Source organism: Colias philodice, chromosome 18 (genome assembly GCF_061535455.1).
Source record: "Colias philodice isolate Cphi_HAF_F1 chromosome 18, ilColPhil1 Martin Lab GWU primary, whole genome shotgun sequence".
Lineage (NCBI taxonomy): Eukaryota > Metazoa > Arthropoda > Insecta > Lepidoptera > Pieridae > Colias > Colias philodice.
In genome coordinates this window covers 6272198-6297193 of record NC_143103.1, presented here as the reverse complement: position 1 = coordinate 6297193, position 24996 = coordinate 6272198, and the positions used below count along the sequence as shown (strand labels likewise).

Sequence of the window (24996 nt, the reverse complement as noted above, 5' to 3'; positions counted from 1 at the left end):
CCTATAGAAAAAAGTTCAATGGCAAAGTTGTAGGTAATTAAAAGTTCTAGAACTTTTGTATTCACAATTTTTTCACATAACCTAAAAATTTAGGTGAAAAATTCAAAAAACCAAGTTTTTGGTCTTTTATTTCTATCTACTTCAAAATTTATTTTTTTTCTACGAAATTTGGTGGAAACTTACTTTATTATGTCCCAAATACGCTGTAATTTATTTGATTGAAAATATTTATTTTTTCGTCTTATTTTGAATTAATACCAAAAAAACAACCTAATTTTCAATCGAAAAGTCACCCGTCAAAATATCAGCTTTTTTCAAAAACTTGGGGTGCCTTTTATTCATTGAAATCTCTACTTTCATATGGTGTAAAAAAAATAAACACCACCATAGTAAATGTTCTCAGGAAATGCATACAAACAGTCTGAAAATTAGCTTTTACTAAATCAGACACACTTCTCGAACTACCTGAAATGTTTTTATCGACATCATTTTGCTTTTGAATATGCTGTAAAATATTAAACTTAGAACAGATAATTATTTTTCTTTTGAAATATTACCGAAAAGCCGATACAAGAGAAGATATAGAGGTTTTTTGAATTTTTCACTAAAATTTTTAGGTTATGTGAAAAAATTGTGAATACAAAAGTTGTAGAACTTTTAATTACCTACAACTTTGCCATTGAACTTTTTTCTATAGGACTTGTAGTTTTGTCGGAAATCGAGAGAAACCTTTTTTTCTCTTTAAAGCTCCCCCCTCCCGCTGCCCGAACTCGGATTGACCGTAATTTATTTTTCCTTACATTTTTATCATATTCCCCTCCTTTTCTAATGGGTTTCATCCGACTGCGATTTTTTTTATCTTTTCATTATTTTCAAAGGCTTCTACCCCAGTCTAGTATAGTAGAGAAAGATTTACCTCAATTTAATATGAACAGAAAATATTACGATAAACCGAATTTCTGGTCGGATTTTCTATACAGTTTCCACCCTTTTTTCATTAGCATAATAAAGTATGGGAAAAATGTTGACATCACAGAGCAAGACGTAATATAGGTAGTTGACATGAGTATTTTGTGTACAGTGGTTAAAGTAGGTATGATAATATGATGTTACATAACTTTATAGATGTTGGAAAAAAGAAAGCCCTGTTGCTAATTTTTTGGCCTATAAAAGCCTGCGTGGCGTGTGTATGTTTATGTTAAATGAATAAGTAATTAATTACATACAGGGTGTCCCAAAAAGTAGTGATATACTGAAGCTGGGAGGTAGAGGACTTAGAGGGCTATCCGAATCACCCCCATGTGTGTTATGCGATTTTTCGTATTTTCGGAGTTATTACATTTTTTTTCAATTTTTCATCTATCGCCGAGTACGATGAGATTTTTATTTATGGTGACGTGAATTATTGCGCTAGATGCTTGTTTTTTTTTGTGTGCTAAGCTGAAAGATAGGCCAATTCAGTATGGTAACATTTACTATCGTTAGATCTTCGAATGGAATAAAAAAAAGAATTAAATGCTATGAAAGATAAAATTACCCAGTATGTTCATAACTTCAAGGGCCCATAAAAAAATAAAATCACATAAAAAAGGTTTTCCATTTGGCTTTTAAAAACTTGCTCTATCGATCAGGTAGCTACCCTAAAAATTTCATTTTATTATTCTGAAGGCTTCAATCGAAAAATTGAAATCTAAATGTGGTAAGTGCAAAATTTTTATTAACATGATGATTATTAAAACCAATAAATAGGTGTTTAAAAATGAATTTTTTTTAAATAGCCCCGCTGTTGCTCAATGCAAGTGCGACATCACCGTAAAAAGTTGTCTTTTTAATGTCTGAATGCTCTTTTATCATTTTTAATGGTTTCTTCTGCTACTATGAATTTCCGGGTTATTTCGTCCAAATTGTGGCAGTCTCTCGTCTTTGTAGTATCCCCACGGAAAAAATTCAATAGGGTTTATGTCCGGAGACCGTGGAGGCCAGGCTAAAGGGCAAAAATACCCTGAAAGATGGATTGGTCGTTGCAGCCTGCGCATGCGCCGGTGACGCCTGCTTTAAAGCCTGGCCTCCACGGTCCCTCGAATAAACCCCATTGATTTTTTTTCAATGGGGATACTAAAAAGACCTCGGCTACTTGAGAGAATGCCCCAATTTGGACAAAATAACCCGGAAATTCATAGTAGCAGAAGAAACCATTAAAAATGATAAAAAAGCATTCAGACAATTAAAAGACAACTTTTTACGGTGATGTCGCACTTGCACTGAGCAACAGCGGGGCTATTTAAAAAAATTCTGGTAATTAAACACCTATTTATTGGTTTTAATGATCATCATGTTAATAAAAATTTTGCACTTACCACATTTAGATTTCAATTTTTCGATTGAAGCCTTCAGAATAATAAAATGAAATTTTTATGGTGGCTACCTGATCGATAGAGCAAGTTTTTAAAAGCCAAATGGAAAACCTTTTTTATGTGATTTTATTTTTTTATGGGCCCTTGAAGTTATGAACATACTGGGTAATTTTATCTTTCTTGGCATTTAATTCTTTTTTTTATTCCATTCGAAGATCTAACGATAGTAAATGTTACCATACTGAATTGGCCTATCTTTCAGCTTAGCACACAAAAAAAAACAAGCATCTAGCGCAATAATTCACGTCACCATAAATAAAAATCTCATCGTACTCGGCGATAGATGAAAAATTGAAAAAAAATGTAATAACTCCGAAAATACGAAAAATCGCATAACACACATGGGGGTGATTCGGATAGCCCTCTTGGTCCTCTACCTCCCAGCTTCCGTTCATCACTACTTTTTGGGACACCCTGTATATGTACATAGTTATCATTCTTTCGATTACAAAATAGGCATATACATGGTGTTGTGTAATCGTTTAGTGTGCACCACAGGTGTGCACAGGCAATTATTATTTCATAACTATTACATAACAGAGAGCATTCTTTCGTGATCTTTTAGTGTTTAAGCGAACTGCGAAAACTCATTCAGTGTTGTTCAGTATTAGAAAATTCCATAGAATCTTTTCGAACGCACTATGAACAACGACAGAATGCTCTACGCCTGTTAACACTAAAATACAATTGATTAAGCACATATAATATATTATAATAGTGGGATTAGGTGTGTTAGAATAAGCATTCTCGCTCGTTTGAAGTAAATGCACCGTTATAATATACCAAAAAACTTTAAACTGATATCGAAATACATAATAAAAAAAACTAAAAAGGCACTAATAACTGTTAAAAATTATAATGGGAAATATCGAAAAAAATTACATAAAACACTCCCATACACAAACATTTTTACTAAATTTGAAGTGACGTTCTCGTTGTGCAGTACAATGAAGAGTTCTATTTACAGCCTCTAAATGAACTTTCCTTATAATTAATGCAAATAACAAAAAAAAATCTTTATGTCTATAATAGTTACGGAATAATCGCCTGTGCACACCTAACCATATACCTGTACCGTAGTTGTATACGTAGTATATTATTATTAGTCTGTGCCTGTACTACCTCTATCCAACCCTCGGAGCAATTAACAAGCCTAGTTAAGGCTAGTTAATTGCTCCGAGATCCAACCCACAACCACAATGGGTACATTTTATCAAACAGACGAAGCATACATGCAAATAAAACTAAATTTAGCAACTGTTCACTTTTATTAATTTTAATTGTGCTGTAATCAAGCTGTAATAGATTATTATTTATTTTAAAGGCAGCAACAAATATACAGGGTGTCCCACTGTTGGTGGTTGGTATACTAAGCTCAAAGGAGGTTATAGTTTTGCATACGCTAAGTACGTAAAAAATACTTATAAAATTCCAGACGCATTTTTTTTCAAATAGATGAATTCTTAAAATTCAATGTGTACACCCATAACAAGCAACCCGCCCAGCTTTGCTACCAACTCGTGACCTATCGTTTATGTTTTCATAGACAAAATGCTCACATTAGCGAAGCGGTATATGCCGGCTGCGTGAAGTTAGAGAAGAAAACATGGATTTTCAGGAAAAATTTAGCAAATTTTTTTGATGTAATTTTGTTATTTTTTACGTGATCAGTATATGCAAAACTACATGTCCCTTCGCGCTTAGTATACCAATAGTGGGACACCTGTATATAACTAGATTAAGAGTAGTTTTGATTTTGTTGCAATCACGTGAGTGGTGCCTTGCAGCTTTCCAAGTTTAACATTATATCACAGTATTACAATAGAAAATAATATTGTAATACTGTGACTATATAATCTTATATTGAAGTGCTACTATTCTTACAAATGTTTTATTGAAAAATAATAGATACAGAGATCTTATTAACCGAGTATATGATTATGTAAGCATAAATAGCTCTCTCAAGTTGTTGCAGTTATTTCTGGGTGATATAACTTTTTCCTAAGACTTTTTCTATATTAATTCCTAGGTAAACCATTAAAATCGGCAAATTGCTAGTAGGCCGTAGGGTGAGGATGAAAATAAAAACATTCATGTATCATACCACTACCTTTATTGATTAAAATTAAAATCGTTAATATACAAGTCTAAAGATTATACTCGCAGTAAACATCAGTTTTTTATAAATTATTTATTTGTATTTACAATAAATATAAAATCCAAACTCAGAGATTAAAGCAAAAAATGCATTAAATTATGACTTTACTTGTGTAAATAAAAATAACGATAAAATATAGAGTTCAAAGTTGTAAAAACATTTATTTATTTATTAATCATTTTAATATACCGAAATGTATTGTTATTCCTTAAACGACGTAAACGAGATATTGTGTGAAAGTGTGCTTTAGTTGTGTTTATTCTATAACGAATAAACTGAAGTCTTCGGAATATTATTTCTGCACCAGGCAGACTAGTCGAATCATGAGCACGCGGCTTTGGCTGCTTTGACAGCTGAAACAAAAATAAATACCTTAATATATTATTATAATATATCATATATTATATAGCACAAAAGTATTTCGAAAAATATGTAAATATTTTGATGCCACCTGTTGTGTACATAGTACACGTATAGCTAGATTGAAGAGGAATATATAATACGAATATAGATTTTTTTTTAATTTTCATTTATTTTTAATAGTAGAATAATTTCTCACCCTCTCTCTCCTTCCTGCGTAGTTTCTTTCTCCGTCGGTCGATGGCCGCTAGTTCCGCCTTCACCGAGTGGTATGCTTTGCGCAGGTCAGCCATGCGGGACATCAACAGCTTGATACGGGACTGACAGTCCCATGTTGGATCTGAAAGCAGTACGCAATAGCGGTCTTAGTCAAACATCAATCTAATATATAAAAAATGTGTGCGTGTACTAGTGTACACACGTAAGAAGTGAAACTTCTTTATGACCTTATTTTTCAAAAAATAATTTACTATATGCAACTTTACAGAAATACGTCGAATCACGCGTGGTAGGGATAAGAAAAAGATGGCGCGTAACGGAAAAATGTCACGCGTAACGAAAAAATGTCACACTAAATTTTTTTCCAACCCCGATAAAGAAGTTTCACTTCAATTATAAATAGACTAGGTGAATTTTTCAACCTTCCCCGCGGGTTGCCAATTAGGAACTATGAGAAATATCGAACATCAATGTTTTTTTAATACAGGATAAAAATAAATGTTCTTGCTTGCTTGCTTTCGATTAATTTTTCAAATTTATCTCGGCACGCGCGCGCCCAGCGAGCTCTCCGCCTGCAGACCGCACAGTGCAGTACACAGACACACAGTACACTAACCGAGCTCCACATAGAAGTTGTACTTGAGCGGCGCGTGGTGGTCGTCGGTGTCGCGGCGCGAGCGGCGCACCCGCACGCGCGCGCCCAGCGAGCTCTCAGACGCGAGGCGTGACCTGCCGCTGCCTGTGGGAGCATTATACGATTAAACTCTATTATACAACTAAACGTATTTTATTTTATACTAGATTTCCGCCCGCGGCTTCGCCTGCGTTTTCAAAGGAAATCCCGCATAGTTCCCGTTCCCGTGGGATTTCCGGGATAAAACCTACCCTATGTGTTAATCCAAGTTACCTTCTATATGTGTGCTAAATTTCATTGTAATCGGTTCAGTAGTATTTGCGTGAAAGAGTAACAAACACACACACACATGACACACACATCCTCACAAACTTTCGCATTTATAATATTAGTAGGATTAAAACTGCTTTTTACATTATCTCTCTGATAATTTTTTTTAATTTATCTATCAAATTAAATACTTAATTAAATAAATAATAATATTACCTTCACAATCGCCTAACAACGGTTTAGAGCAATTACTCCGGTCAGTCAAGACAATCAATTCACAATAATTCCAAGAGTTATTAAACTACGGTCAAGTGAATGGTACATTGGGACGACAATAAATCTCATTTTGCAACCTTGTTCGCAGTCCGGAACTATGTTAAAATTGCAATTAAATTATTTTTTTTGCTGTATGATCGTGGAAAAAATTCCATATTATGTTTTAAATTTGCAACCAATCTAAGTGTACGGAACTTATGGATTTTTGCTGACTTATAGAAATTTTTGCGGCAATGAGAAATTTTCCTGGCTTATAGAATTTTTCCTGTCGTAAATAAATTTTCCTTGTTTATAGAAATTTTCTTTTCTTATAGAAATTTTCCAGCTTATAGAAATGTCCCCGACGTATGAAAATTTTTCTGACTTATAGAAATTTTTCCTGACTTATCGTAATTTTCCCGACTTATGGATTTTTCCTGTCGTATAGAAATTTTCCTGACGTATAGAAATTTTCCTGGCTTATAAACCTTTTCCTGACTTATACCAATTTTCCTTATCTATACAAATTTTCCTAGCTTATATAAATTTTCCTTTCTTATAGAAATTTTCCAGCTTATAGAAATTTTCCCGACGTATGGAAATTTTCGTGACATAGAAATTTTTCCTGACTTATCGTAATTTTCCTGACTTATCGTAATTTTCCCGACTTATGGATTTTTCCTGACGTATAGAAATTTTCCTGACTTATACAAATTTTCCTTATCTATATAATTATGCGGCAAAGGGAAATTTTTCTCACGTATAGAAATTTTCCTTGTTTATAGAAATTTTCCTGTCTTATGGAAATTTTCCAGCTTATAGAAATTTTCCGACTTATGGATTTTTCCTGGCGTATACAAATTTTCCTGGCTTATACAAATTTTCCTCATGTATAGAAATTTTCCTTGTTTATAGAAATTTTCCTTGTTTATAGAAATTTTCCTTTCTTATAGAAATTTTCCTTGTTAATAGAAATTTTCCTTTCTTATAGATTTTTCCTGGCGTATAGACATTTTCCTGACGTATAGAAATTTTCCTTTCTTGTGGAAATTTTCCAGCTTATCGAAATTTTCCGACTTATGGATTTTTCCTGGCGTATACAAATTTTCCTCACGTATAGAAATTTTCCTGTTTTATAGGAATTTTCCGGACTTATGGAAATTTTCCCGACGTATGAAAATTTTCCTGACTTATAAACATTTTCCTGACTTCTACAAATTTTCCTGGCTTATAGAAATTTTCCTCATGTATAGTAATTTTCCTTGTTTATAGAAATTTTCCTTTCTTATAGAAATTTTCCAGCTTATAGAAATTTTCCCGACTCATGGATTTTTCCTGGCGTATAGAAATTTTCCTGACTTAAAGAAATTTTCCTGACGTATAGAAATTTTCCTTTCTTATGGAAAATTTCCAGCTTATCGAAATTTTCCTTTTTTTTAATGTTCCCGCTTCTAGAAATTTTCCCGGCGTATGGAAATTTTCCTGACTTATCGAAATTTTCCCGACTTATGGCGTAAATTTTCCTGGCGTATAAACATTTTCCTGACTTCTACAAATTTTCCTGGCTTATAGAAATTTTCATCATGTATAGAAATTTTCCTTGTTTATAGAAATTTTCCTTTCTTATATAAATTTTCCAGCTTATAGTAATTTTCCTTTCTTATGGAAATTTTGTCAATCAAAATTTCCCTAACTATTGTTAAAATCATTTTTCTAATCTTCCTAAAATTGGAAATTTTTACGACTGATTAAAGTAAACCACCCAACTATTCCCACCCACATCCCGTACGCTATGCCCTCTATCCACAGGACGCGCGTGCGCAGAATGGCTCAGTATCTGCATAAATAGCGAACGTATAAACTCGCCCGGTCGTTGGGCGTGGTACCTACATATTTCGCAATAAAAGGTAGCCTATGTCCTTTCTCGGGTATCAAAATATCTCCATACCAAATTTCATGCAAATTGGTTCAGTAGTTTAGTCGTGATTGAGTAACAGACAGACAGACAGAGTAACTTTCGCATTTATAATATAAGTATGGATTAAGCGCTTTTGAATCATCATAATTACATAGACTTTAAAATACATTTTATTGAATATTATCTTTGGCTTAAGAATACGCATTTCATTAGTTTCGTATTGTTGCTCTGAGATACGCAACTAAAAATAAATAAAGATAAAAATCGCATCAGCCGCACCGATGCTGAGGTTGCTTTTTTTTTCAAATTTTGCAGCTGCACGGAGGTTCGTTTCATTCGCGTTCGGTTCGAATAACTGTGGTTTTAAGTTTTAACGCCTTTCAATTGAATTTTTTTACTCTTCAGAGCGCCGAGACAAACGTCAAAACGCAAAGGAATAGAATCCGCTATCGATACCAATTGACATAAGCGTATGATGTTTTGCTTAGGATTTGTTCACCCTACCAACGACGACGACGACTACGAACAAAATTTTCATCCATTCGCAATTTAACAAAATTGTGCGAAACACAAATAAAAATAAAATATTAATCCTAAAATTTCTTGTCGTTCTGGTGATTGGAATTTTTTTTAGATCAATGAATGAAAACAGATTTTCCGTAGACTCGGTGGCTCCTAGAAAAAAATGTATTTGAAGTTTTTTATATATAATTTTATGATCTACAATTGTGGTCCCACGTGATTAAATGATTAACTCGGCGAAAATCGCAAAAAAACATATTTTTTTATTAATTGACCTCGAATTTTTTTTTATTTCCGGGCACCAGTATGACGGGAAATTTTAATATCTTATTTTGAATAAATTTTTTCTGGATGGGAATTTTTGTCGTAGTCGTCGTCGTTGGTAGTGTGACCGAACCATTACTAAAATGCCATGAGCTTATGTCAATAATTAGCGATAGCAGTTTCTATTCCTTAGCGTTATTTTATTCTCTGACATTTGTCTTAGCCTGCAGGTTATCAGGAGTGGATCAAATATGATATTAATGTAATAAATTAAAATTTATTCGTATGGTTACTGGTATCGTATCTTTTTTTGAACCTATTTATTATGTATGAAATTACATATTACATGAAAATGAAAAAAAATATTAGTTAAATAGAATGCCATTTTTTTTTGTGAGAGATTTCAACTGGTGTTCAATAAATGTGATTACAGTCTCTATGCACAAGGATGTATGTTATTATGAACATAAAATAAACATAAGTAATAAAGGGAATCCACTCACCATGTGGTTTATCAATATCAAGTGCACAAGAGTCCGCAGGCCTGCTGTCCTCTTCGTCATCTTTTCTTTCAGATAGACTGTCTCTTTCTGATATTCGGCGTTCCCTGAACAAAAATGAAATATACATATTTAGTTTCAAATATCTATGATAGCCTAGTTGATACCTCTTATATGAAGACTTTCAAAAATTATGTCGTTTTACCTGACAGATAGATTTAAGAAAAAATCCAGAAGCTGTTAAACCGGGATTAATGAATAATGTGCAATTTTTGCTTAAACTTATGCTAGGGTACTAACGATTATTATGTAAAAACTAAAAATAGACACCTTCATCTTAATTATTTTTAGTGACTATATAGAATTTTCACGCAAAACGGTACATATTGACCGGACTATAAACCAAGTATAATTAGAGAAGTATCTCACCGGTGCGGCGACAGATCGAGGCTGCTGTCGGGCGTGGTGGGCGGCGTGTTGTCGAGCAGCGCGTGGCGGCGCGGCCACGGCTCGTGCTCGCGCGCCTCCCGCGCTTCGCCCTCGCGCGCTCGGCCTTCGCCCTCCCGAGCCCGGCCCTCTGCACTCGCCGAGCGGGGTTCCCGGCCTTCACGCGCGCCTGTTGAGTTGCGGCGTTCTTCCGCTGTGGAATTAGTAGCTCGTGTAGGACTATACAACATTTGGATAATGATTTAATCAATTAAGTGAAGTGAGATTCTGTCTGATTTGTTGCTAATTGGACTAATGAATTAAATTAGGACTAATTATTTGAGAACTCGACCAATTTTTTTCTCGTCAACGTTAGCAACATTCTTTACTATTTTTTTTATATTTTCTAAAGATATTCCACCATCCATGTGTTACAGTTAAAGATAATAAGTTTCTAAGCACTTACCTTTAGAGCGTTCATGGTGCGGCGGCGCGCACGCGAACGGCAGGACAGCATGCCGCGCCGGCGCCGGCTCTGCGTCCGGCGCCGGCGACCCGGGGATGGTCTCCTCGCACAGCAGCAGCGACAGGTTGCTGTCCTCCTCGCCCGCCGCCGCCGCCACGCTCGCCGGGCCCGCTGTACCCGTAGCTACTATTGTAGTGCTACCCGCTGATCGACTGCCGCCCGCTACTACCACACTTGCACCTGTGTAGCAAACATGAGAATACGTTTATTTCAAATAAAATGTAGCGACTACATACCTGCAAATATTAATTGTATATTGTCACGTAAGTATAGTGCTTAAAGCACACGTTTCACTTTTATTTTAAGATCGTAACAGGCGCGAAGTATCAAAGTATAGAAGCCATGTTGTACCTAAAATAAATCAGACGTTATAACATGCTATCTTGTGATTTTATTGCCATAACAAAAATCTGGAAAAAGTACTAAAAAATTATAGAGACAAAGAATTTTTTAAGAAACTTATCGTTGACATTTATCACATCGCCAATCCATGCAATGGGCTCTATATCCCACAAACACTCACTATGCTTCCTCTCGTTCTTGCACGCGTCCTCCAGCATGAGCAGCGTCTCCCCGGCGCTCCACTCGCCGGGCGACTTGCCGGCGTGCGGCCCGCGCGCGCCGCGCTCCAACCGCCCGCTCGCACCGCTGCCGCTGCCGCTACCCCACTCTTCTACTGACAGCTTGTCTATTATCAACCTATTGGGAAACAATTATGTTACAATAAAAAATAATAAAAATAGTTTTTGCAATTTTACAGAATATAATTGTTAAATAATAAAAAATTAGTTATGTAAGAAGTTATCGTACAAGTGCATAATGATTTGAAAAAATGCACAAGTGTATTTTTAAAATCCAATTTTCTATTTTCTATTCAAATTTAATCAGATTATAAACAATTACATATATCTTAAAATAAATTTACCAATTATAGAGATGTTTAATATGAACAAAATAAGCATAAACAAATCATAAATAAAAAAATTTTGCTAAGCATACCTTCTATCCGAGTCATCAGAATCAGTAGACTCGCTCCTGTCTTCGGGCTGATATGGCGGTATTGGTATAGTAGCCGCCGAAACCGATTGGTTTATTTGACTTGAAAGTTTTTGTATGGTGTCACTGAGTACTTTATTATTCTTCCCGGGACCTCCCAAAGGTAAATCTGCTACACTCTTTCGTCGCTCTAATATACTCAAAGGACTCTGCAATCTTGGCGGCGACGCTTCTTTTGGTTTAACTTTTTTAATGTCAGCAGCTGCATCGCGTTTAGAATCAGTCATGTTCGATGGTTCGCCAAATATAGAATCTTTTATTTCTTCTGGACTCAGTCTTTTACTGGTTTCAATTTTAGTAGGGGGTTTGAGTAATTCTGCTTTTGGTGTTGGCATTCTAATTTCAGGAGGCACAGGAGATTTTTTCTCTTCCGGTGTCTTAATTTGAATACAATCTTTTTTAGGTGTAATTGGTCGATCTTCTGCCGGGGGTGGCGACATGGAAAGACGTTTGGCACTATTAATAGCTTTAAGTAATTTTTCAGCTATTTTTGGACCTTCTGATTGTAACAAGAAACCCGGAGGAGGTTCAGGTAAAACATCAATCCTTGCGGGACTGTCAGGTTCTGATTTATCTTCTTCTGTGTCGATAGGGCTGGATGGAGCATCTAATTTAGATAATGCAGGATCAGGGTCTAACTTTTCAATTTTGAGTTTTGATATCTCTTTAGGTTCAGAACTTGGGAGAGGTATGGATAAAAGATCAGTTTGATCGAGTATGGCTTTCTCATTATTATGTTCGCCTTCTTCTTCTTTATCTTCAATAGGAGATGTAACTGAAGTAGTGGGTATTGTCGGTTTGCTTTGCGGGGGTGGTGTGTTGGGAGGCATTGGGATAGATTCTATAGGTGGTAATTCTTTAAGAAGAGTAATAGCATCTTGAACTTCTTTACTCTGCTCTTGTTCTATTATTTCTTCCTTGGCCACTTCCTGACTACTAACTATTTCTAATTGCGGCGTCATAGGGCTTTCTTGTCGGTCTTCTTCTTTAACGATAACTTCGCGTTCATCATCGGATGATCGTTCGTCGTCAGCAGGACTTTCTGGAGAATCGTCAATTAACTCCCTCAATTTCGTAACTTTGCTTTTCTTCGAATAAGTTTCTTGGTTTTTAGCAGGAGTGAATCCTTCAAAAATAGGCCCAGAGCTTCCTTCACCGGGCAAAGAGTCATCATCTAGAGAAAACAGACCATCTTTGGAATCCTCTTCGGGAGTCTGTCTACCAGCAGCATCCCGAGTCGATCCAAATTCTCTAAACGGTGATAACGAAGGCGATCTAAATGAAGAGGCTCTGGGTCTCAATGCCTCTTCGGATATTTCCTCACTTAGTGATTTAGTTAATGTTGAAGTGTACTTTGTAGGAGATATGTCATCAAATATGCGATGGGTTCTTTTCTTCTTTTCGTCATGCAATTCCAGTTCGAAGGGTTCGGGTTCTTTAAACTCATAAACATCTTCAGCTTGTTTTTCTTCCAGCGGAATGTCCGAACTAGATGTGGAAGGTTGGTTTTCCTCACTTTCTGTTGGTATTGTTTCAGTCTTAATATTTTCTTCAGGTTCTTGTTTGACGGTTTGTAGACCTTTAAGTTCAGATCTGATTTCATTTAGATCGTAGTCCCGTCCTTGGTGCTGATGAGGTGTAGTGTTAATTCGCGGTTTCTTTGCTGGGGAGATGTTTGTTGGTGTTGACACCGTCCTAACAGGCCTTTTTCGTGGCTTGCTTGAACTGCTGCTATCACTTGATTTGGCATCCTTTGTGCGTAATGGAGCTGTTAAAAAAGATGACATTGAATTTAAAACATACAGAATAAAAAAACAGTTACAACATACAAATATGTATGGAATATAAAAATCAACTTACTTTTCGGATTTGATTTGTCATCTGACTTTTTGGGCGGTCTCTTTACATCCACGTCACTATCTGAATCACTGTCAGTATCTGATCGTACAGAGTTTCCTGAAATGAATAATGTTTATATTCGTGTAACTAGCAACTATAGGAAATTACAGTAATTAATAATTATGAAAATATACGCACCTTCAGGCCTCTTACTTCTAGCTCGCCTGCTTGCACCAGTACTCTACAAATATAAAAAGAATATCATATTTAGGCAAAAAACTTGATTCATGTAGTTAAATAAAATTAAACCCATTCATAGATAACTTAAAACTTTGAGCATTTACTTTACTTCATTACATAATATTAACGTGCGTTATCTTCAAGTAAAAAGCAATATCTTTTTTGTTTTTACGTTATAATATTGTGTTTTATTTGACAAACTATTATAATATATAAAAACACCAACCTTCTTATTGCGAGCGTCATGTTGCGTTACATTGAGGGCGATACGCTGCGGCTTGATCCACTCGTCATATCGCGTGTTCCAGCCCGTGTAGTGCACGCGCAACATTCCTTCAGCGGATATCTCTATTACTTTTGCTTCATAGGTAACCTTCAAAAATGTATACTTATTATATTTTTTACTGCTGGTTTTTCTATGAATAATAACAAAAAACAGAGCGTGTGTGCCAAGCACACGTGTCAGAAGTGAAACTTCTTTGGCAAGATTCAAAGATATCAAAATCGTCGCCTTATTCCATGACGTGACGGTATTACCATGACCCGACCTTGCAATTTTACTCTCAACGCGCCTAAAGAAGTTTCAAAAATGGCGGCAAATCTATTATTATCTGTCTTTTTATTGTATGTATTAGTATGATAATGACACAAAATATTTTTTAATTGGTTCGCGTTCGTGTTTAATTGGTACATGTGAAAGTAATCGGTAAATATCAATGCAACAAAGTAAATAAAAAACTCACTTTAGATTCTGATTGTGTTGGACCATAGTACACTTTGAGTTTATCTCCAACTTGTGCTTTCACATTTGAATTTCCTATACGGGCTGGTTCACCAGTAGATGGCCTGCAAAAATAAAAATAACGTTCATACATATTGCAAATATTTCATTCAATTTTTACAATCTTTAAGCGTTAGATAATAATAGCGACTATTCTTACTCTGTAGTTTTTCGTTTTCGCGGCCGCTTACTGCTGTTAGACGCTATGGTGTTACCGCTGCTGGCGGAATTTGCGCTTTGACTTCGTCGACTTTGCATTTTCTTGGTAAGACCGCATCTGAACAAATAAATAAGTTATACAATCATTTTTTTCTTCAATTACAGAAAGTAAACCATTAAATCCGACAATGTAAACTTTTATTTCGACACCAAAATCATTTTAAAGTAAGATGACCTCACAAATAATTGTTAAAATTTAACGACTGTAGTTAGGTTATACATTTACCATTATCAACAAATGTTTAATGTTTGTTTTATTGTGTTTTAAATAATTCTAAGTACTTACCTAGAGGCTCTACCAGAACTATCACTGTCAGTTGACACATGTGGGCGTCGGGATGCGTGAGATGCACTACCACTCCCACTTTCACTCACTACAAAAGGAAATCAACTATTATAGACAGTCAGATGTTTATTAGTAGAATAAAAATCTATACTAATATTATAAAGCTGAAGAGTTTATTTGTTTGAACGCGCAAATCTCAGGAACTCTTGGTCCGATTTGAAAAATTATTTCGGTGTTAGATTTCCCATTTATCGAGGAAGGCTATAGGCTATATATCATCAAGCTAAGACCAACAGATGCGGCGGGCGCAGCTAGTATATGATAATAATGTAATCAGCTAAATGTAATTAGTTGTAGTGCTATTAAATTAAAGGTGGATAAAAGACAAAAGTTAAAAAAAAAAGCCTTAATTTGTAATTAAAATTTTGGTAGTACATACGTTTAGATGAGAGGGGTCGTCGTTTCGGTGTTCTCTTCTCATGCGACTCACTCTTGATTGGCGGTAAACTTCTAGTCTTTGATTGTGATCTAGACTTTACTGGCGCTTTTTCTTCGCTCGTTGTTGAACTCTTGTCTTTATCTTTGTCCTTGTCTTTATCTTTTTCTTTCTCCTTCTCCTTCTCTTTGTCTTTTTCTTTTTCCTTTTCCTTTTCTTTCTCGGGTCTGTGGAGAATAGTATGTTATAAAAATGTATAAACATATTTTTATATACTTATGAAAGATTAGTGATAATAAAATAAATTCATCAGTTTAAGCGTGTCTAAGTTTTTTTAACTGCATATGTCAATTTTTATTAAAAATAAATAAAATATATTAATTTGGATTTGGTTTACTCACAATTTGGGAGTGGTACAGGTTGGCACTAGAGGCTGATTGTCCGCGCTGTCTTCTTCATCGCTAGCGCGGGGAGCTTTCTCTTTTGGTTTATCGACCTTTTCATCCTTTTCGCTCTTGTCAGTTTCACTTTTATCAGAATCTTTGTCTTTTGCACGCTAAAAATATTATACAATAATTAGAATAACGTTGCATTTCCTCATAAACCATGCATAGATGAATATAAATTTTATGTAAAATTATTGTCGTAAGTGTTCAGATGTGATTTTCTGTTTAAAGTAACAGTTACATGACAAGTTTCACATGTTTACGATTCTGGTGGTCATGTGTGTATGAGTGCAAGTCATTTTTATAATGGTAATATTAGCGGCCGGCGGCGCGGACGCAGCTTTATTTATTATAAGTGTGGAGTCGGGTGCTATCACGGCGCGGGGTTGTATGTTCAACCAATTTCGTAGCGTCGTGCACAGCTATGGGTAAAAAATGTTCTGACGTGTACTACATAAACTCAAATCTCAAACATTTATTTCTTCAAATAAATGTTTGAGATTTGAGTCTCTTTTAGAAGAGATTTCGAATCGTCATTACATATTTTTAACATTTACTACCGATTCGTAAAGCAGTATGGAGAAGAACCTTCAATAAACTCCATAGTTGCTTGTACATACGTGTACTTATAGTGCGTTACTCACGGCACACCCCGGACACTCCATACAAAATTATCGTTTTGACAGTCACACTGTAGAGACTGCAAATGTGTGTGTTAACGCTTTATGGTTGGCACATTTGTGACTATCATAAAAAAAAAAATCGCGTTTTTCTGATGAAATACATTCGTAAACAGCACAATATCTAACCATTTTCTACGAAAAACGATAATCACAAATCCAAAATAATAAATTACTTTGAGTCAATTTGATTAATGTTGTCAATCTTCGTTGCGTATCGTCCTTGCAGAAAAATGCGGACCATTTTTAGCCTGATCGTGCGGGGTGAGGTAAGTGTTTAATTTTGGCGGGAGGCGGAGTGTCCGTTCTGTAGTGTTTAGCTACTATTATATTGTACTAGATTTCCGCCCGCGGCTTCGCCCGCGTTTTCAAAGGAAAACCCGCATAGTTCCCGTTCCCGTGGGATATCCGGGATAAAACCTATCCTATGTGTTAATCCAAGTTACCCTCTAAATGTGTGCTAAATTTCATTGTAATCGGTTCAGTAGTTTTTACGTGAAAGAGTAACAAACATCCATACATCCATACTCACAAACTTTCGCCTTTATAATATATTTTAGAATAATATATTAGATATTAGATATTAGATTAGATTAAGATATTAAGATTAAGATTGTGTGCTCACGGGCGGCGCGGTGTTAACTGGCGCTGTGGGCGTGGCGGGCGGCGTGGCGGGCGCGGGCGGCAGCTTGTCGCGGTCGCGGATGAGGCTGCGGCCGGCGGGCGGCGTGCGGGCCCCGCGCGGGTGCGCGACCAGCGTCACGCCCAGCTTGCGGTAGAAGTCCTCGAAGCTGTGCAGGAACCTAAGGCGAATAGAACAATATTAACCCATTGAGCCCCGAACGGCCAGATCCGACCGCGACACAATAGATTTTCTATTGTGTCTGTGATTCTGGGGCCTGATGGATTAGGGAAGATCGAAGCAAATAAGTTTTAAATAAATATGTTGTACGCAAATGATGTTCGATGTTACTAATAGAGAGGAACTGGCTTTGCCTGGTTTGAAGTGAATATGAACAGTGTCTTTATCATAAATTGACATCTTATTTTTCACAATCCAAAATGCAGAATGAAGTTGTGCATGTCATGAATAGTTTTGTAGTAAAATAACTATAATTAACTTACTTTTTATATGCTTGCTTGCAGAGATTAGTTATACTTGTAGTAACAGGGTGGAATCCCATTTTATCAGCAATTGTTTTCCATTGATTTTGATTTGTTACTCTATTATATCCTCCAAGCTTTTGTACAACCTATAAGAGATTTTTTATTATTATTTGAACATTTTTTTTTAAATGTAACTTTATATAGTTATTAATAAAATCCACGTACTCTAAATAATCTATAAAGATCAATGTCTTTATTTGCGATAGTTGGGTTTCGATTGAGCGGAGTTCCGCGATCATCCATAAACTTGTATAGTTGCGCCACAAAATGGTCCTTTTCTTCACGAGGCTCATCATCAGAACTCTATAAATTAATTAATACATCAGGTTATTTCAGGATATATATTTTTCCAATATTTTTTTTAAAATGACATTAAAAAATAGCAAAAAAATATTTGTTACATTTACAACACATATTTTAAATATTATAATTTATAAATAAATAAATATAAATGAATTTATGTTATACATACATCATCTGAAGTGTTTCTAGGTTCATTAAACAATGAATCTCTGTCCCAGTGTGGTGGAAGTACCCCATTATTAAGATACTGTAAAGCAGCTTCTACACCACACCATTCTAATGGAGCACTACCTTTGCGGAATTCCCTTGCCTCTTTCTTTGGCACTGTATAGCTGTAAGGTTTATGATATTATTATCAGAATACCATGTTAAACACTCAAAGAATAAAAAGTTTTGTATAAGGTAATAAAATATTGTATTTATGAAACATATAGGTACAACAACATTATATTGCACGCCTCATAAGCGAAGCGTTGAGGTGGGTACTACTGTCACTTCGCGCAAAACATCTGATTTTTCAAACTTAAAATGTCTTTATGTATCATACATTGCACTTGTAAGATAATACATACACACACATATTAAGAAAAAACACTATTTTTAACGTTCATGATATTTTTGATGTCATTTTTGTTATTTAAACTAGTTAAAAAACAGTTTAAAAAAGTTCTGTCTTGGACGTCCGTGTGTCTGTATGTGCGGATCCTTTTTCTTGTTAACACGATAGCGACCGAAATACTTTACTAATCGAGTCTTTTTTTTTCTCTTACGCTTGAGTATGCTCAGGAATAGAACCCTTTCATTTTTCAGGGTCTGATTCGATGTGGTTTAATTGTTATTAAATAAACAAAAATAATAATTAATAAATATTTATTAAAAAAAAATTATGAGGCGTGCACTTTTGGATTTTCCAAATTATTATTTGATTTGATTGAAAAAATATATATGTACTGGCTATTAGTATTTAAAGAATTTTCAATTTATTGCAACCACTTTTATAGCAGTCTACTGCTACTGCTACAAAAGAAATGTTATTCCAATTTTATGTATAAAGGAATACTCACTATCTCCCATCTTTAAACGAGCGCACCAGATAGTCCTCTTTGACCTTGATTTGTGCCGTGGGTGCTACAACAAGTGCAGGGAAGGCCGGTTGGTGGGGACGCCGGCGCTCCGCCCCACTAGCGGCTTCGACAAGCACCACGCGACCGACATGCGGCTCGCGTTCGGCGCTGTCTGCTTTCACACGACGAGTCGGGCCTTCGCCCTCACTCTCCTCTGACCTATTTAATTTATTTTGTTGAAGATCATTTTGAAATAATAGTGTTATGATGAAGTAAATTTAACAATACATTATGCTTATATTTTTAAATTTGTTCAATAATAAATTGAATTGTAATTATAATCTACTAGCGGTCAGCCCCGGCTTCGCCCCTGGTACATATTTTGCAATAAAAGGTAGCCTATGTTCTTTCTCAGGGTCTAAAGATTATCTGTGCCAAATTTCATCAAAATCGGTCCAGTAGTTTATGCGTGAAAACCATACATACATACAAACCTTTCCTCTTTATAATATTATTAGTAATTAGTATATGAGTATAGATTAATTATTTTTTTTTTTTAACTTCCATGAAACTAATATTCCCATTACAGTATAGCAACTTTACTTAGCTCCCTACTTTACCCATTATACTAATCAAGATAAAAATTAATTAAGAAATGAATACTCACTGAGCTCTTCCACGTCTTCCTCTTCTGCCAGCTATCACAGGAGTAGAAAAATGTTCTGGATGTGTAAGTGGCAGTTGATCCAGTGTCTCACTTTCATTGAAGTGCCTCCCACTTTTGAGGCACAGTGCTGATCTTCGCAATGTTGTTATATCACCATCATCAAAAACTGAAAGTAATACAAGTAACTGTTAATTGCTATGTTGTTGTACCTATTGATATGCCACTTAAATATCTAGTATACTAGTCTATCTGCCTATCTAGCTCTTAAGTTAGTTTAAATATTTGATTGAATAAATTGATTTCATATCTATACTAATATTATAAAGCTGAAGAGTTTGTTTGTTTGTTTGTTTGAACGCGCTAATCTCGGGAACTACTGGACCGATTTGAAAAATTCTTTCGGTGTTAGATAGCCCATTTATCGAGGAAGGTTATATATATCATCACGCTACGACCAACAGGAGTGGAGCCACGGGGGTGAAACCGCGCGGAGCAGCTAGTGTATTAATATAGTAATTAGTCTTACATAGTTTGTAAAATAAGTAGTTTATAAACATACCAACAGTATACTGGCTACAGTCTTGTATCTTAGTAATGACTGCTTCAATGGGATCTTTCTTTGGATCCTGCTTTATTTCCACTGTGCTACCAACCCTTAAGGTTCCTTTAATAACATCATCATTCACTGTTGTTATTCCTCCAGCTTTCAACGTTACCTGTGTAATAAAAATGGATGTGAACATGAATATAATGAAGAATATTGTTTTAATATTTTAACAATTTGATAGATACTTAAGTACATAAACTTATACAATGGAAAATAAGTTTTTTTTTGTATTTATGTAAATAGAAATATAATTATTTTGTTGTTTTCAAGGAATATACAATATTATAACATATTTTTTACTATTTCCAGTAGAATGCTAGTATCGAAATTTTTCCAAATATTTTAACAAATTACTCTTACCTTGCATTTTATGTTGCGCACTACCTTCTTAACTTTTGCCTCACAAAAAGCACCCTTATACTTTGCACTAACATCAGTTCCTACAGGTAGGTATGGAGGATCATCACCCTGCTAAATTAAAAGATATCGATTAATATTGATATTAATTACATAGCTGATGTAGTTACTATCAACAGAAGAAATAATACTTACCATTTTGTTGTTTATTAATATATCTTTAGGTATGAAAATAGCAACATACGTTTAACTATATCGTCTTGAATTAAATAGCTACATTGAGTGGAACACTTATTTAAATTTAATTAACAGTGATAGTGGTAAAATATTCTTGTTAAAACTTATTTAAAAAATGTAAAATTATCACGGAAATTATAGGGAACGCACACAGCGAAGATTGATTGCGCGGCAACAAAGGTCTTCCATGGATAAAAGCTTATACAGTGTTAAATCATTAAACTAAATTAATTCACTACCATCATAATCACGAATCTTAAAATTTGTTTTTTGAAATCGTTTCGTTTTTAGCTGCAAAAACTAGGTTCAATGTTTTGCATTGCAGGAACAAACACCATTTTCGTCAAAGTGACAATCTACTCTTTTTTTGACAGATTGGAATTGGGATTAGTCGATTAGTGAAGTGTGCATGCGTCACAATAGGCATAGATTTTTTTTACGGGAAAGCAACCAGTGCAAACTTAGCACCCCATCAATGGAATTTTGGGTCGAAAATGACCTTGATCGTTAGGTCCCCGTTAGGTCCTTTAAGGTCCCACAATTTTTTCGTTAGGTCCCCTTTAGTTTTTTTTTAAATAATTTTTTAAATTTTAGGTATAAAAAAAAATGCACTTTAGCACCCCATCCATAGAATTTTGGGTCAAAAATGACCTCAATCGATAGGTCTCCGTTAGGTCCTATAAGGTCCCACAGTTTTTTCGTTAGGTCCCCTTTAGTTTTTTTTTAAATAATTTTTTTTTAATTTTAGGTATAAAAAAGTTACACTTTAGCACCCCATCCATAGCAAAATTGGCAAATTTTATCAAAATCGTATTCTTTACCGTTAGGTCCGTATGGGCTCATCATTGAAATTGTTGAATTATTTATTTTATTAAAATTATAAAATAATAAAAACCTGCGCATGCGCCTTAGAGCATTAAGGCATGCGCACATCATACATAAACAGCGCGAAATTTAAAATGGTATCGTTTCATTTATTAAATAAATCTATTGTTCTGAGAGTGCTTATTTATTAAAAACCTACTTTTCAACCTAGAATTAAAATAACCTGGTATTAGTGTCAATCTATGGTGTCAATATATTTTTTGTAGCGGCCACAGGGCCACACTACGGTCGAGGTATAGATTCGGAAAGAATAACATGCAACAAATCATTAATTTGATTCGGGATGACCTTCGCGTGGACACTCGAGGGGGCGGCAGCGTTCCCAACCGTACGATAATTATCGTACAAACACGATAATTTGGTGCCTACGTACGATGTACGATAGCATGTTATTATCGTACGCTGATTTTACGATAATTTCTATCAGGCAAAATTCGAGAATTTATATTATTTCACCCATACAAATATGAAATTTTGACGTGTTTCATATCGAACTTTCATGGGAACAGTGAAATTTTGTCAGATTGACGAGGATTGAATTTTAAACTTGGCGCGTTTATTGAACATAAAGTGGAAATGGAATCGGTTCACTGTAGTCTGTACCACGCGTAAAACCGAAAACCAAAGAGTATAATGAATATTAAGGCACGTAAAACGTTTGGGTTTCAGTGTCCCGTTGATTTGACAGCGGTAGTTAAACAAAGATTAACTATAGGGAACTTGCATACTTATCAATATTACAATTTATATGATTTATTTATTTAAAATTGACTTTATTCTAAAAAGTACGTTAATTTCGAACCAAAAACGCCTAATGTACGATAATTTTACGCCCCTGGTACGATAATCAGCTCACTTCAGGTTGCTAACACTGGGGGGCGGTATTCCAGTGGAACTGCAAGTGATGGCAGTTATTCGATATTGGGGCCGGCATGAGGTAGATGTGACTTGTGCTCTAGTTTTGGATATATACAATAGAAAAGCCTGTATAACGATCTATTACATTACAGATCCAAGAAGATTGTGCTGACATTCACAGAATGAGTCAACAGACACTTTCCCGTTTGTCCCGAAATGTTGCTATTGCGTTAGCTTCTAAAAGTTCGCGTTATATTAATATGCCGTCGAACTCAACCGAGGAAGCCAAAGCAATTAGGAAATTTGAGGCCATAATATGCGGGATGAAGCGTATCATTGGTGCAATAGATTGCACTCATATTAAGATACGCAAAGTGAGTGGAGAGGCTGGACAGTACTATGTTAATAGGAAGGGACATTACTCCATTAACACTCAAGTATGAACATTGTACAATAACATTTTAGTTTGATCATAGTGTATTTAAAGTAATAAATTTTCATTGTTATGTGTGCTATTATGTGTTTCTAATTTATAATAATATTGATGACAATAATTACAGGTAGTATGTGACTCTGACCTTAAAATCTGCGATATTGTGTGTCACTGGAGAGGAAGTACACATGATTCCCGCATATATAGAGAAAGCTCAATAAAGCGGAGGTTTGAGGAGAATGAATTTCATGGGAAGCTGATTGGAGATAGCGGGTATCCTTGTACTTCGCATCTTCTAACACCAATATTAAGACCAAGGACACAGGCAGAAGAAAGGTACAACCTGAGTCACATACGAACGAGGAATACTGTAGAGCGTTGCTTTGGGGTGTGGAAGCAAAGATTCCGCATACTCAACGAAACAATGCGAGGGTCTCTGCAAGTGATCAAGACCACTATTGTTGCTTGTGCAGTTTTGCACAATTTAGCAATACTCTTTAATGAGTCTATTTTAAATCAAGGTATTTGTGCAAACTAATATGTAAACAAAGTATATTTAATAATGCCAATACATAAAAAATAAGCATATTTTAATTCTTTATTTTGTATTTTTCTAGATCCTTCAGGCCTTGAAAATCAATTATTAATCGATCCAACTATCCCTGATAATATAGAAGATGAAGACGAAAATATAAACAGGGCCATTTATATTGAAACTTATTTTAATCAATAAAAACCATATTTTATTATTTTTCAAAATTTATTTTTTTTAAATATTCCTCCTCTAATGCAAGTATTTGGAGCTTCTTCTCGTGAAGCTCCCTCTCTTGTTCTATTCTTAATAGGTGAAGCTCCCTCTCTTGCTCTATTCTTAATAGATGCAACTCTTGTTGTTGCTTCATTAATTCCTCCCTGCTTTTTTTTGCAAGGAGGAATAATTGATGCTCGTAATTGGAATTTGATTTCCCACTGTAAAAATAACATAAACATTAAACATTATTTCACATAAATCACAGCTGAACAATAAGCACAGGAAATTTCATGAAATTCTATTTTCAACATTACATACTTACGTTTTTTTTGGTTTAGCTTTGAAAATATGATGTGTAGGATTTATACGTGGCAATTCAGTGGAGAAATTTGGCAATTCAGGCTAAAAATAAAAAAATAATAATTATTTTAAAATAATATAAATTTTATTTATAATACTGATATTTTTGTATAACATAACTGATAAAAATATTATACAAATTATTATATAATATGATTACCTATGCATGTGCAGTGCTTTCATCATTTTCATTCAATTTCAATGTATCATCAGCAGACTCCTTAGTAACTTCCTATAAATATATAAAATATAATTACTCAATCTCACAATAAAAAACTATATATGCATAGCGCTATTATCCCTTAATGGATATTCCAAATTAAGGAATAATAGCAGTAGAAAATGTAAAAAATATAAACCTGTTGGCCATGTGTTGCATCGCTATCGAAAGGATTGTTATCAACCACAAACTCATTAGGAAGAGCTGCTATAAGCTCTTGATCTTCAGGCGGAGGACTTGGTGGCGGAGGTCCCACGCCTGTCATGTTTCTTGCCGTTCTAAATTTGTGTTCCGAAGCCTTAGCTTTCTTCAAATTCCTCCACTGATTTTGTATTTGGCTTAAGTCCCTTTTATGGAGTGAAATGATATTATAACTGAAATATAAATACAATAATAATGTTATTACACTGTAACAATTTATTAAATACAAGAAACTGTTAGAATAAGTAAAACTAAAATAACCAAGACAAAACATCTTCCCATGCAAGTTTTTTTGCTGTATTTGTATTAGTCGACGTATCCTTATTCTCTAATATAATATGTGCTCGCTCGAGCACTAATTATTTTCGAAGCACTTTCTAAAGAGCAATATATATTTATTAATAAGCATTAAAACATGTAAGGAAATAAGTACATTC

At 34.9% G+C, this 24996-nt stretch overlaps 1 protein-coding gene across 1 annotated transcript; it reads right to left on the bottom strand.

The window, feature by feature from the left end:
- Window positions 1-4510: 4510 nt before the first annotated feature.
- On the bottom strand, window positions 4511-21214 carry LOC149480494 (uncharacterized). The gene is made up of 25 exons (XM_089706793.1): window positions 20810-21214; window positions 20618-20728; window positions 20210-20366; window positions 19651-19816; window positions 18984-19202; window positions 18089-18251; window positions 17782-17919; window positions 17575-17702; window positions 17075-17252; window positions 15725-15879; window positions 15327-15550; window positions 14888-14975; window positions 14543-14659; window positions 14345-14447; window positions 13828-13974; window positions 13560-13602; window positions 13383-13478; window positions 11466-13290; window positions 10990-11165; window positions 10407-10646; window positions 9944-10154; window positions 9518-9621; window positions 5768-5890; window positions 5132-5272; window positions 4511-4925 (listed from the first exon to the last, which is right to left on the bottom strand). The coding sequence occupies exons 1-25, from the start codon at window positions 20810-20812 to the stop codon at window positions 4894-4896; spliced, it is 5088 nt and encodes a 1695-aa protein (XP_089562919.1). The 5' UTR covers window positions 20813-21214; the 3' UTR covers window positions 4511-4893.
- Between the last annotated feature and the right edge of the window lie 3782 nt (window positions 21215-24996).

Bases quoted from the DNA above. Each gene is read 5' to 3' on its own strand.
- LOC149480494 (XM_089706793.1), bottom strand. The intron at 13,291-13,382 runs GTAAGTTGATTT...CTTTTTTAACAG, and splicing joins TGACAAATCAAATCCGAAAA to CTCCATTACGCACAAAGGAT. The intron at 10,647-10,989 runs GTGAGTGTTTGT...TTTGCTACACAG, and splicing joins CAAGAACGAGAGGAAGCATA to GTGCAAGTGTGGTAGTAGCG.